This window comes from Helianthus annuus, chromosome 9, assembly GCF_002127325.2.
Source record: "Helianthus annuus cultivar XRQ/B chromosome 9, HanXRQr2.0-SUNRISE, whole genome shotgun sequence".
NCBI lineage: Eukaryota > Viridiplantae > Streptophyta > Magnoliopsida > Asterales > Asteraceae > Helianthus > Helianthus annuus.
Window position 1 is genome coordinate 43,536,510 of NC_035441.2, and position 13,724 is coordinate 43,550,233.

Below are 13,724 nucleotides of genomic sequence, written 5' to 3' on the forward strand. Positions count from 1 at the left end.
TGTTACAAGTCATCATACACGTCACATATTTCTTGTGTGTTAAACTCTGTTATATGTTACCATAGGAGGTTACTAAAAAATAATAATATTTGGTCTGTTGTATGTGTTTTTATCAAATGAACAATGAACAATTTTATATAGAGTATAAATGCCTAACATATCTTTTTTGTCCGGTCTTTTATATATTTTTTACTAGGTTAAAACCCGTGTGGTACACGGAGTTGGGTAACATGAAAAACTGAAATAAAAGTTATAACAAATAAATAGATATCGTAATTGCAAATTCTTTATTTATAATTGTATATCATATTTACTATCACAACTATGAAATCTATAGATACAAATACAAATTACAAATCTCTAAAGACTTCTATTGTTTTTTTCACGCCAACGATCTTTAACAAAAGCCCGATTATCTGGCCGGCGTCTGGTGCAGTGCCCATGACAGCCCTGCATATAAAGAAATTCTTGGATTCGATAAAGTGTTAAATTAAATTACTACAATTATTTCATACCAAAAATAGATTGAGTCGCCCCTATTGAAACAACCTTTTATTAATTACTAAACGGATGAGAAGTTACATTTTCTAGCATTTTATCAAGAGCGGGTAAAGCCTTGGATTCGATAAAGTCAAACTTGTGCTCCACCTTAGCTTTTTTCATAACCGGGAGACCGATCTCATACGTTTCTCGATCAGGATCTATTGCTACAATCTATACCTCACGTTAAAATATTTATAAACTACCAAAAAAAAAAATTACTATGATTACCAAAATCACAAACCTTGCCATCATCAGGAATTGTTAACGCGGTTAGAAGCCACGAATAACCCGTAAAAACCCCGACTTCTATTGTTTTTTTGCGCCAACGATCTTTAACAAAAGCCCGATCATCTGGCCAGCGTCTGGTGCGGTGCCCATGACAGCCCTGCGTATAAAGAAATTCTTAAAGCTTCCATATGAATAATTAAAGGGTGTACATATTCAGACACCTTGTTCCCTAAATTCACACCCTTCTATACGCTTCGTATAGGGCTATACGAAGCGTATAGGGTTGCTTTTCCCGACCAACTTCTGCACCTCGTACAACGTCACATCAGTCAACTTATACGGGGAGTCTAGGCCTGTACGAGGGGCCAATACGAAGGCCCTTAGACGCCTCGTATAGACCTATACGAGGCGTCTTGGACTGACCGATTTGACTATGAAGGGACTATGTCTGACATGACTTAAAGGCATACGGGGAGTAAAGACCTATACGAGGCGTCTTTAGCTCCCATAAAATGCAACCTACAGTGCGTTCTTGGTCCACATCCGAGGTTTCAACAAAAAACCACTCACATTCTGTTTGTTTTTTTATTTGTGTTTGCGTTATTATCATTCCGGAGTGTTGAAATGTCATCATATTGGAACGGCAACTATATCTTCGGGCAATATTCTAGCGAAAACTGGGGGCACGAAAGCGTTCCGGTAACAGTTATTAGCGTAAATGTTATAATTACTTGTTGTTTTCGTTTATTATTTACTAATGATGATACGGTTGTCTATTTTGGAGGAGTCTGGCATTCCCGATTCTAATGAGCAAGAGGAGGTTGTGTCTAGTATACAAGGAAAACAAAACAGCCCGTTTCTAGATTTGAACAAGCATCCTCCTGTTGATGAAACAGCCCCTGTAGATGACTCATACCCTGCTAGTGGATACGGAGGAGACGGTGGATACGGAGGAGACGGTGGATACGGAGGACACGGTGGATACGGAGGAGACGGTGGATACGGAGGAGACGGTGGATACGGAGGAGACCGTGGATACGGAGGAGACGGTGGATACGGAGGAGACGGTGGATACGGAGGAGACGGTGGATACGGAGGAGACGGTGGATACGGAGGAGACGGTGGATACGGAGGGGACGGTGGATATGGTGGATACGGTGGATACGGGGGATACGGTGGATACGGAGGAGACGGTGATCATCAGCAATTCATTTCCCCGGGCACTCCTTATGTTCATCAAAACAATTCGGACGTTGGAGGATATGGTGGTTATGGTGGATATGGTAGATATGGTAGTGAAGCACCTCCCATTCTGGACAGTCTGTACTTAAAAAAGACGGTATAAATTACTATTTTATTATTAATATTTTATTATTATTAATTTTATTATTATTATTTTTATTATATTATTATTATTATTATATTATTATTATTATTATTATTATTATTATTATTATTATTATTGTCGATGTTACAGGTTTTCAACTCCTTAGATGAACTAAAGAAACGGATACAAGAAATAGCAAATGCGGATGGTTTCGTTATTGTCACCCGTCGATCAAAGAAAATCGGGGGAAGAACCGGGAGGGTATGGCTTGAATGTGATCGTGGTGGTGAGCACCAGAGTACAGCAACACTTAGAAAAGCTGGAAGCAAAAAAACCGGTTGCCCGTTTTACCTGCTGGCTGTCCGAAACCACCCGTATGAAACCTGGGAGATAAAAGACGGAACAATTGAACATAACCACGAACTTTGTGAGGACCTGTCGGCCCACGCGTTTGTGCGAAGGTTTACTCCACGCGTTTGTGCGAAGGTTTCATGTTCAGAAAGACGTTCAAAACGTTGTAGCGAAGATTAGAGCCGAACAAAGACAAGGATTGACTCCCATGCAGTCACTAGAAAATGTGCTGATGAAGAACGACTTTATTTACGAGATCCGGGAAGAACCCGGAACAGAGATCGTAACAGAGATCTTCTTTCTTCATCGGGACTCGAGAGTCTTGTGGCGTGCATTCCCCCACGTCATGATGATCGATGCAACGTACAAGACAAACATATACAATATGCCCTTTATCCAGATTGTTGGTATGACGCCTACCAACAAATCGTTTATTATCGCGCATGCCGTTGTTAGTAAAGAACGGGGTGATAACTTTGTGTGGGTGCTTGAGAGGGTTAAGGCAATGTTGGATGAATGTATGGAGCCACGTGTGATTTTAACGGATAGAGACCTAGCCCTTATGGGCGCGTGTGCTAAAGTATTTCCAGACGCCTCCAGGCTTCTTTGCAGGTGGCACATACAACAGAATGTTATGAAGCACTGCAAGGGTGCCTTCACAGACGACGACTGGAAGAAATTTTTGTCATTCTGGGGTTCATTGATTGAGTCTCCATCCATACCCATCTACGACTACCACTTGCGCAACATGCGAAAGCGACTTGTGGAGTGCAAACGTTCTAGTAAGTTTTTCTAATAACATACGACTCACCTATGCAAATTTTATTAAATTATTTTTACTTTTTAGGAGTCTTCAAATACGTGTACGATAACTGGCTAAAAGACTATAAGGAGATGTTTGTCTTTGCGTGGACTGATAAGAGGCGCAACTTTGGTAATCGTACTACAAACAGAGTTGAGAGCCAACATGCCAACTTAAAGAGATACGTCGAAGATAGGAGCTCGCTGGACCGTATAGTTGGTTGTGTCCGGGATATAGTTGAGACACAGTTCGGTGAAATAAGGAAGACTTTTCGAGAAAGCATCGAAAAAACAATGAAACACCACAAACACCCGATGTTTCAACACCTACTTGGAAAAGTATCCCACAAAGCCCTTGACTTGTTGCATGGAGAGGCAATTAGGAGGCTAGATGTCTTGGAGCGCTTTAATTCATCATGTGGTTGCCAAATGTGGCACAGCTGTGGGTTGCCCTGTGCTTGTAGGATAGAAAAGTACATGCGTGAAGGTAATAATTATTGAACGTCGTACAACACTTGTGTGATATATTTCCTTTCCTTCATTTTACCTAAACAATATTGTTTTTAACCGTGCAGAGCGTCCGATTCAACTCGAAGACATAGACGTCTTCTGGCGGAAACTTAACTTCCAAAGTTGTAAATTGATAGACGACTCCCTTGACGTGGTCGAAGAGCTAGATGTTGTTAGACAACAATTACAGTCGCACCCTCCAGCTCAGCAAAAAAGCCTGCTTTCAAAGATTAAAGCGGTGTTGACTCCAACGAAATCTACCAAGAAACCACCGGTTGTCCAACAAAATACTCGTGGCCGACCAACAACAAAGCAGGTACAAGAAAGGTTGGACGAGGCCTCTCGTATAGATGAAGAATTGAGGAGAAGCTCCTTCGGTGATGCAAACACGTGCTTTGAAGGTTCACGACAAAGTAAGTACGATAAACCTCGCCACAGCTCGTACGTTCCGTCTCAAGCCTCACAACAGTCGGTTATAAGGTCCCAAAAACCCAAAGCGACCCTAAGCCGTTCAAAGAGTTCTAAGAAGAAAGAGACACGAGATGATCACGGTTTTCCTTTAATCATTGGGGACGAGTACGTGGGAATCATCGAACGGTTTAAGTCTGACATTCCGCCAGTGTTCCATCCGTACGTCTCGTGCATACGAGATGTGATGCCGGACGGTCATTGTGGGTTTCGGTCTGTGGCTGTGGGCTTAGGGATGGATCAGAGTTCATGGGGGCGTATTAGAAGGGACCTTGTCCAAGAAATGGATCAGAACGAATCGATCTGGTTCCCAATATTTGAAGCATGGGCTGCAGGTTATTTTTACACGCATCGTCAGGGCCTAATTTGGGATTCAGTGGCCGGTTGTGGGGAGAATCACTGGATGGACTTCCCCTTTGCAGGACTTCTTATTGCACAAACGTACGGTATCGGGGTGCACCTGTTAACGACAACCATGGGTGCGAGTTCCACTTACTTCCCAATACTAAGTCCTCCGGCTAATCAACAACCATTATTCATAACGCTTACACATGTTAACGAGAACCACTTCATACATGTTAAGCTGGAAGGGGATTATCCTATGCCACCAGCACACGGGCTATGGTTGACCCACCGAAGACCCCACACAGAACAATGGGAAGATATGTACTTGCCACGTCTAGAATGGTATACATCGATAATGAATCCTCGACCAAGATCAAACCCCAGTCTTAATTACATAGATAGTTACACGGAAGAATGATTTTTGTAATTAATAGTATTTTTTTGGAATTAATAGAATTTTTTTGTAATTATTAGTATTTTTTTGTAATTAATAGAATTTTTTTGTAATTATTAGTATTTTTTTATAATTATTAGTATTTTTTTTTGTAATTAATAGTATTTTTTTTGGAATTAATAGTGTAACTTTGTAATTAATAGTATTTTTTTTGTAATGAATAATATTTTTTTGGAATTAATAGTATTTTTTTAAATTTTTCTACAAAAAAAAAAACTATACGCTTCGTATAGAACTAGACTCCTCGTATAATATTGCACAAAAGACCATTTAGCCCCTGATAGGCCCCCAATAGAGGCTTATTCCAGGGGCTCAAAGGTAATTTTACACCAACCAGACGCCTCGTACAGACCTGTACGGGGCGTCTATTTGAGCGGGATTTTGAAAATTCAATTTTTGAATTTCTGAAATTCAAAATTTGAATTTTTTGAAAGTAGACGCTTCGTACAGACCTGTACGGGGCGTCTCTTTGAGCGGTTTAAATTTGAATTTTGAATTTGAATTTTGAAAATCATTTTAGTTAATTACTATTTTACCCCTGATATGCCCCCAGTATAGCCACTTAGCAGGGGCTAAAAGGTAATTTCAAAATTGTACGACTCGTACAGACCTGTACGAGGAGTACAGTTGAGGCGGTTACTTTTTGCCATTTCTTTTTTTAATTAATAAAATGTATTATTAAATTACCATTATGCCCCTGTTTACCCCTTAGTATAGCCTTTTTTCAGGGGCAAAATGGTAATTAACCATTCCAGAAATATCTTTTTGGAATGGTTAATTACCATTTTGCCCCTGATAAAAGGCTATACTAAGGGTAAAACAGGGGCAAAAATGTCATTTAGCAAAAAGCATAGACGCCTCGTATAGCTCTATACGAGGCGTCTAGGCTTCGTATAACACAGGGGGGGGGGCCTAGACGACACAGATCACACACACAAACAAAAACACACACATATACGGTGCATTCGGATCTATACGCCTCGTACGTATTTCAACCGTATTTTTGAAGAATCGAAGCATCACCGGTACGTATTTCATCCCGTAGTTAAGTATTTTTGTCTCGTTTATGCCTTTAGACCGTAGGTTTGCCCTAAAAGTTGAATTTGGTTGGGTTTTGGGGGTTTGATGTTGATGATGATGAAGAACTTGTGGAACAGGACGCTGAGTATAGCCCTATACGAGGGCTATACGAGGGTCTGTTTTTTTTTTTTTTTTTATTAATTATATTATTATTATTATTTATTAATTATTATTAAATATTATTATTATTTATTAATTATATTATTAAATATTATTATTATTATTATTATTTATTAATTATTATTATTAAAAACATTATTATTAATATTATTATTATTTATTTATTTATTTATTTATTTATATTATTATTATTATTAATTATTGTTATTGTTATTAATATTATTATTTATTATTTATTATTTATTTATTTATATTATTATTATTATTAATTATTGTTATTGTTATTAATATTATTATTTATTATTTATTATTTATTATTATTAATTATTGTTATTGTTATTAATATTATTATTTATTATTTATTATTTATTATTATTAATTATTGTTATTGTTATTAATATTATTATTTATTATTTATTATTTATTATTTATTATTTATTAATATTATTATTATTGTATACGTATACAGTATTTATTATGGAGGACGATCTGATGCCGGGCGATGACATTCACATAGAGCCGGTTCAGCAGGGTCCACGACGGAGACAGCGACCGCCTGTGGATACGTTGCAGGGGCATCCCTATCTAGAGTTTCCCGACGGCACTGACGCCGCCCGTCATTGCCAGAAGCTTAGGAGGATGCACGTTGGATCGCATGCATCGATCGACTGGGATGCGATGGAGGAGATTGCTGAGACGCCGAGAGTGCGTCGGTTTATACCTATCGATTCCCCGTGGCATCGTCTTTTTGTTTTGGCGCACACGCCGACCTACAGGGAGCTGCTGGTCGAGTTCATTTCGTCATTCACATTTCACCCTCCTGGGGAGCCAGTGCCGATTCCATACCCAGGTGAATGTTATTGATATTTATTTATTTATTTATTAATATTATTTATTTATTAATATTATTTATTTATTTATTTATTTATTTATTTCTTTATATTATTATTATTATTATTATTATTATTAATTATTGTTATTGTTATTAATATTATTATTATTATTTATTATTTATTATTTATTATTATATTGTTTTATTTATGATTCCGTACCCAGGTGCTCCCCCTCCGCCTGAGGTTTCTTTCAGGCTTGCTGGCGTTCAGCGTTCGATGACGCTAGCAGAGTTTGCGGTGCGCTCTGGTTTATACATGCAGGAGGAGATCGAGACTGAGATCTACACAGCGGGGCTAGTGGTGGTTGAAAAACCCACTCTTGTTGGGTTTTGGCAGGTGATTGCGGGGGCGGATCATTGGGAGCATGACAAGTCGAAGGGGAGGGTGTCGTTTGTTAGCGACCCACTATACAGGTATGTACGTTTATTATTGCAATTATTGTGATTATATGCACTGTTTATTAATCTCTGTTTTTGTATTTCGCTAACACTATCTGCAGGTATCTGCACCATTTGCTCGCCACTTCTATATCAGCGCGCGGCTACAGCCGTGAGTGGTGTACGACCACAGATCTTTTTTTCCTATATTGTTTGTTGTATAGGAGGCCGTGCGCGCTAGCACACGGTCTAGCCCAGTACTTCGCCTCCGGCCATCACCGGCAGGAGCGCGGATTTTTGTATGGCGGGGCGTACGTGACCGTCATTGCCCGTTCATTTGGCCTCGTACCACATCAGGACCCACATCTACGGACGCCGGCCATCATGCCGACGCGGATGGGTATGCCGTCGCTATGGGGGATGAGGGTTATCAAGAGGTTCCCGGTTGGCCCGCGGTTTAAAAACCACGAGGGGGGCGTATGGAGAGAGGAGGACCTACCAGAGCATTTCGAGGACGTTCATCCTCCTGCAGATCCTGCTGATGTAGTGCCCGTGGAGGACCCTCCGGAGGATCTAGACGGTGCAGCGGGGCCACAGCCACCGCCACCTGCCGGGGCACCTCAGTTTCCACGTCACGCTATTCGAGGTGGTGCCCCAGGAGCTGCACTACATCCGGATGTACTAGCCAGGCTTGACAGGCTCGACGATTTGGTAGGTTGGTTGGTACGGGCGGAGCAGGATAGACGAGAGAGAGAGGGATTACCCCCGATACCGCTTCCACCGGTTCGAGCACCACATCAGCAGCAGCAGCCGCAGCAGCAGCACCAGCCGCAGCAGCAGCATCAGGATTCAGATTCGGATTTGGATGCATAGACCTGTTGTTGTTTTTATTGTTATTGTGGATGTACAAACTTATCTTCTATATTTTTGTTATGGATGTAAACAGTTATCTTATATATGTCATATTTATGTTTGTTTTCAGTTATTCGGTTACTCAATGATTGTTCTCTTAAATTTAGATAATACGGAAACAATATAACCCCTGAATATAATACGGAAACAATATTTGAAAGAAATAAAATTTTAATCGAAAGAATAATATTTAAAAAAGTAAAATGTTAAAAACAATATAATATATTTAAAGAGCCGATTTTTAAAATAGTTGATTTAATCGACGCTGAAACAAAAAATTTTTTTAAACTTTTTATAGTGTAAAAAACAAAAAAAAAACAAAACTTTTTTAAAAATAAAAAAAAACGATTTTTAAAGGCAAATAGTTAATTTTTAAAAAACAACAACTTTTTATAGTGTAAAAAAGAAAAAAAAAACTTTTTTTAAAACCTAAAAAAATTTCATCAAAAAAACACATCTTCAAAAACCATCCAAAAAACCAACCCAAAACCCACCAAAACACCCCTCATTTCAGCCAAAAAAAAATACCAAACAGAGACGCCTCGTATAGCCCCATACCCTGCGTATAGGGTTCCTTAAACAACGTGCCTGACACCCTCTGTACACCCATCGAATTCAGTGCATGGACGCCTCGTATAGGTCTATACGAGGCGTCTAGGTTTGCAAAAGTGTGGATTTAGGCGCAGTGGGTGTCCGGATAGGCGGAGCCTAATTAAAACCATGTCCATATAAGTTATTTTTTGTTATAAACATGATAGTTACCATGGATGTGAAGCGGTGAGAGCTCAAAGCTCCTTCAACAGTTCAGGTTCACGGGGGTAGACATTAGTCTCTAGGATGTACTGCATATATAAATCACGAGAAAAGTATTTAGCTCTGTTTAAAATAAAGAATAACACCGCATGCCTCCAAGTAGCAAGGAAAGTTTTAGCCTCACTTTTAACTTGGTTTAATGTAAATCAACACTTCTATATAATACCCAACAAATGAGGCAAAGTCGGTGATTGGGCGAGTCAAACGTTTAATTTTGGTACGGGTCACAGGTAAGGTTGGTTTAAGGGAAACACTGACTATCCCATCTTTCAATATATACTAAAAGTAAGGTGTTGAATTAAATTACTGCAATTATTATAAGTAGAGAGCACTAAAATTGGTGTCTTTTTTTGTTTTACATATGCCACTCACTATATGATACAAATGATGATTTAATTGATCAATGGAAATAACTGGGTAGCATTTATGACTATTAAAACAAACCTGCAAAGCAGGTTCCGAGTCATTTCCTTGTTTAGCTCCAAGGTTTACCAAACAACATCTATGGTATATAAGCATATACACTAACTATCAAGTTGTGAGGTTAATGTAAGCTATTAGAAATTATAATGTAGTCTACCATATACACTATCAATAGCCATAATATTGTTTCAGAAATTATAATACTATTTTAAAGAGAAAATACTTGCAAGCCATCAGAGGAAAAAGAAAAGAAAAGCATAAGCAATTGTGCAGAGATTTTGCTTTATTCATTGTATCTACACAAGTCTTATATACTACCTATAGCTAGCATAGCATCACCTAAAGAATAAAACCACTAAATCATATTATTACTAATCAATCAATCAATCAATTACCGGTGTTTGCTGTTGGACCAATCGAGTAGGTGGATGATCACAGTCTCTTATCATAAAAATGGTTTTTCCTTTTGTTAAACACAACTTTTATGAAGTTCATAAATCTCTCCCTACCCTGTTAGGTTAATTAAAAGTAACAGTATTATAATTTCCGATAGCTTACTTTAAACTCACAGCTTGCAGATTTAGCTAGTGAGCTTATAAGATATCAAGAATTCAAGAGGCTCGTTGCTTCTCATGACCAATTATACTAAATTTTTAACCATCACTATAGCAGATAAGAAGTTGTATGACAGTAGTCCTAATCTTGAAGTCAGCAATAAGCAATAAAATTATTAACTAACATCATCAAGAAAACAACCTTCATAAACTGGTTTACGGGCGTACAAAGATTAATTTGCAGGCGTCGTGGCAAATCTCTAAGCATCTTCGGTGATTAATCAATAGAGACATTGTCATTAAGCTCAATTCGTACATTCTTTAGCACGGATGACGAGTTTCACAAATTCCATCTCAAGAGGTAAGTTACTACACATTTATATCACCAATGTCTCAAGATGATCTAGGTTCAAATCTGAGTTGTCTTCTAGATCAAGGGATTTGGTGGGAGTTTGTTAAACTGGCAACTTCTCATTATCATACATCTAAGTAGTAAACATGTTAAAAATGTCATTAAAAGTATGAAGAACCACTAACATCTCGTTTTACATGTAAATAATTGTAACCCAATTTTATAACTTTAGGTAACCTATTATTATTATTAAGCCATAAACACAGTTTAAGTTATTTAAACTTTACAAAACAGAAGATTAAATAGTTATAGTTATATTTTAATCAATCTGGCTGGACTTACTTTAATCAATCTAATTAACCTTAACTTGAAGTTAACTTTGTTTAGCTACCTCATTTACTGGGTGGCTATAATGGATTCGTGGGCTAAGTGGGCTTTGAACTTTTACAAAACTGGATTATCTTGCAGGAGAATTTGATTGAGGCTGCTTATATCCAAACACTAAGGCAGGTATGTTCGTTTGCACTAATCTTCTAGAGGATAGCACTATATGAGTTCATTCATCAACAAATTAAGCAAACATAGTTTATTCATCAAGTATAAGGGAATAAAAAAAGTTAGGTCTGTGTTTTTCTATCACGTCTAAACATGAAATGACTTCCAAATAAGAATTTTCTTCAAAACGAAGTATGTAGGCTACAAACTATACCTTCTCTGAATCGGAAACCGAAAAAATGGAAGCCCTCAAATATTAGATTTTGCGTTCGAACGACGGTTTTGATCGGGATTTAGAACAATCTCGTTGATTCAACACACACAAAAAAATTAACATTTTTAAACACATAATAACCGTGCTAATACGTGACTTGATTTGATTAATCATGGATTGAATTTTTTTTTTTCATGAAACATGAAAGCCACCTTTAGCCATTGCTTTTCAATAACTGCTAATTAAAAAAAATGACTTGAACATCAAAACTTATCAACAAAATCAAGCAAATATTAGATACTAAATTGTAATGAATATTGCAAACTAACCCTAATAAAGAACAAAATTCTGTTGAATATACTGGTTAGTCAATCCATTGACTTGATAATCTAAGAACAAAACATATCCACATGAATTAAACAATCTAAATACTCTTAAAATCAAGCTTTAATCTACAAACATCTGATCAATAAAAAAGTAAAGAAAAAAAACCCACACAAAACCTAATTTCCACAACAATTTCAACACGAAAGGTATCAATCAAAAGCTAGCTCAATTCAATCACAAACAACAATAAGACGAACTAATCAAAATCAATTACTAAAGTTGAAAGATCCATGGTGTCTTCTTAACTAAATTAAAAATGAACAAATCTTTTGTCTTGTTCTCGATTAAACCTTCGTGTTCATTAATAACAAAAGAAATACACAAATTCATCTCGATTAAACCTCCGTATTCATTAATAACAAAAGAAATACACAGATTCATACGAATAAAAACAGATTAAGGTGATGGGAAGCAATACCTTTGTTTAGATCAATCAGATTACGTGTTCGTACAACGCCATTATGCTCTTATGACCAAAGTTTCGATGGAGAAAGAACACAGTGGTATGGAAGATTTAGGGTTTAGATGCTTTGGTGTTTTGAATATCTGAGTGAAACAGAATCGCCGTAGATGATGGGAGTCGTAGAATTGAATTGTTGGAGAACAGGGTTTTCAAAATGGGTAAAACAAAAAGGACCCGAACAATTTTTTATTCTAAAACAACGACACGTGTGGAGCATGAGTAAGGATCAATTGCCAGGTGTAAATCTTACTTAAATAATAAAACATGAAGATGACACTTGTTAATATAATGGGTAGACTTATGTACACATGACACATAAGACAAATTAGCTTTAGGATATTAGAATAGATAGATGTTCCATCTAGCCTCTTACATAAGATAAATTAGCTTTAGGATATTAGAATAGATAGATGTTCTGTCTAGTCTCTTGAACATAAAAAACAAAACAAAATTTACTTTTATATATTTTTACGGAAATTCTATTGGAGAATATTATGCCGCTAATCCGTCAATCATGTGGTCATTCGTGATCCTAGAGAACTATGTAGTTATCGACATCAGTGAGAGTCTACTGATTTGTAGTGACAGGGACCTAACCAGGTTTTTATGCTAAGTATGGACAGTTATTTTGTCATTGTGTTTCCAATTCATGTAACTATAAATAAAATCTTTGCCATTAAAATAAATTTATAAACTTGCAAATATAATTCAAACTTGTTTAATTTTTATTACCTTAGACTTGTCATGAGTTATGTAAGTCCCGAAAATCGGATTAAACAACGATATCAAACGATCAACAAGGATGGGCGGAATCCAAACTTGATGATCTTCAAGAAATCAAGAACGATAAAGATGAAGATTTGAATAATTGATTCAAAAGCTTAAACTTGCATACAATATGGAATTGTCTAATACAAGTTTCTAAAACCAAGGAACCAACCACCCTATGCTCCTAATTTCCAACTTCTATTTATAGTAAGAGGTTTCCCCCAAAACCCTAGGCCGATATTCCCCCAAAGCCCACTCTAATATCCACTACCTTCTAGAAGCTTGGTCCATTTAGCCAATCCTACTAATCGATAAACCTATTGGGCCTAACAATCTCCCCCTAGGTTTACTGGATTATTTGCTGAAACCGTTTGGAAGACCACCAGACAACGGAGCCAGATCAGCAAACACACGATTCTTGATTACGTTCTTGAACTTACTTTCCCGCTTAGCTTTCAACAGATATCAGCATACCCACATCACTTTGTAGTTGCTCGATCGTCTGATCTTTGCTTGACTTTTGAGCTTGCAAAGATGAGATATGAGCTTCTTTTAGGGCAGCATCTTGTTCCAACACAATCACTCTTCTTTTCAGTTTCGCTACATCAACAGCCGTATCATCATCACTATCTCTTTCTTCAACAAATTTCATCTTGCTGGCAGCGAAACACATGGCTGCTTCATCATGCTCAGAGAGATCGGCACCACTGGAACTTCCTACATTGAACCTGATGCCGCTTGAGCTTTCTGGTTACAAATGAGTTGTTTCAGGCAGATCGAGATCGAGATCGAATTTTAAATCAAAATTGAGATCTTGCGTGCTTGTTTCCTGATGTGCACAAAATG

General features: G+C 37.5%; 3 protein-coding genes across 4 annotated transcripts; 2 read left to right on the forward strand and 1 right to left on the reverse strand.

Annotated features, from left to right (window-relative positions):
* Positions 1–138: 138 nt before the first annotated feature.
* On the reverse strand, positions 139–12,276 carry LOC110877518 (probable caffeoyl-CoA O-methyltransferase At4g26220). 2 transcript variants are annotated; one of them, XM_035977374.1, is made up of 6 exons: positions 12,066–12,276; positions 9,172–9,251; positions 785–928; positions 583–714; positions 323–450; positions 139–259 (listed from the first exon to the last, which is right to left on the reverse strand). In XM_035977374.1, exons 2-5 carry the CDS (start codon positions 9,172–9,174, stop codon positions 361–363), a joined length of 369 nt encoding a protein of 122 aa, XP_035833267.1. In that variant the 5' UTR covers positions 9,175–9,251; positions 12,066–12,276; the 3' UTR covers positions 139–259; positions 323–360. The 2 variants fall into 2 exon arrangements, 1 of the variants encoding a protein (XP_035833267.1); XR_004866614.1 differs by lacking the exon at positions 139–259 and having other exon boundaries at positions 274–450; positions 550–714; positions 12,066–12,275.
* Positions 3,552–5,040, forward strand: LOC110877517. The gene is made up of 2 exons (XM_022125673.2): positions 3,552–3,737; positions 3,826–5,040. The coding sequence occupies exons 1-2, from the start codon at positions 3,566–3,568 to the stop codon at positions 4,989–4,991; spliced, it is 1,338 nt and encodes a 445-aa protein (XP_021981365.1). The 5' UTR covers positions 3,552–3,565; the 3' UTR covers positions 4,992–5,040.
* On the forward strand, positions 7,184–8,610 carry LOC118481992. Its single transcript, XM_035977373.1, has 2 exons — positions 7,184–7,533; positions 7,620–8,610. The coding sequence occupies exons 1-2, from the start codon at positions 7,268–7,270 to the stop codon at positions 8,368–8,370; spliced, it is 1,017 nt and encodes a 338-aa protein (XP_035833266.1). The 5' UTR covers positions 7,184–7,267; the 3' UTR covers positions 8,371–8,610.
* Positions 12,277–13,724: the final 1,448 nt, after the last annotated feature.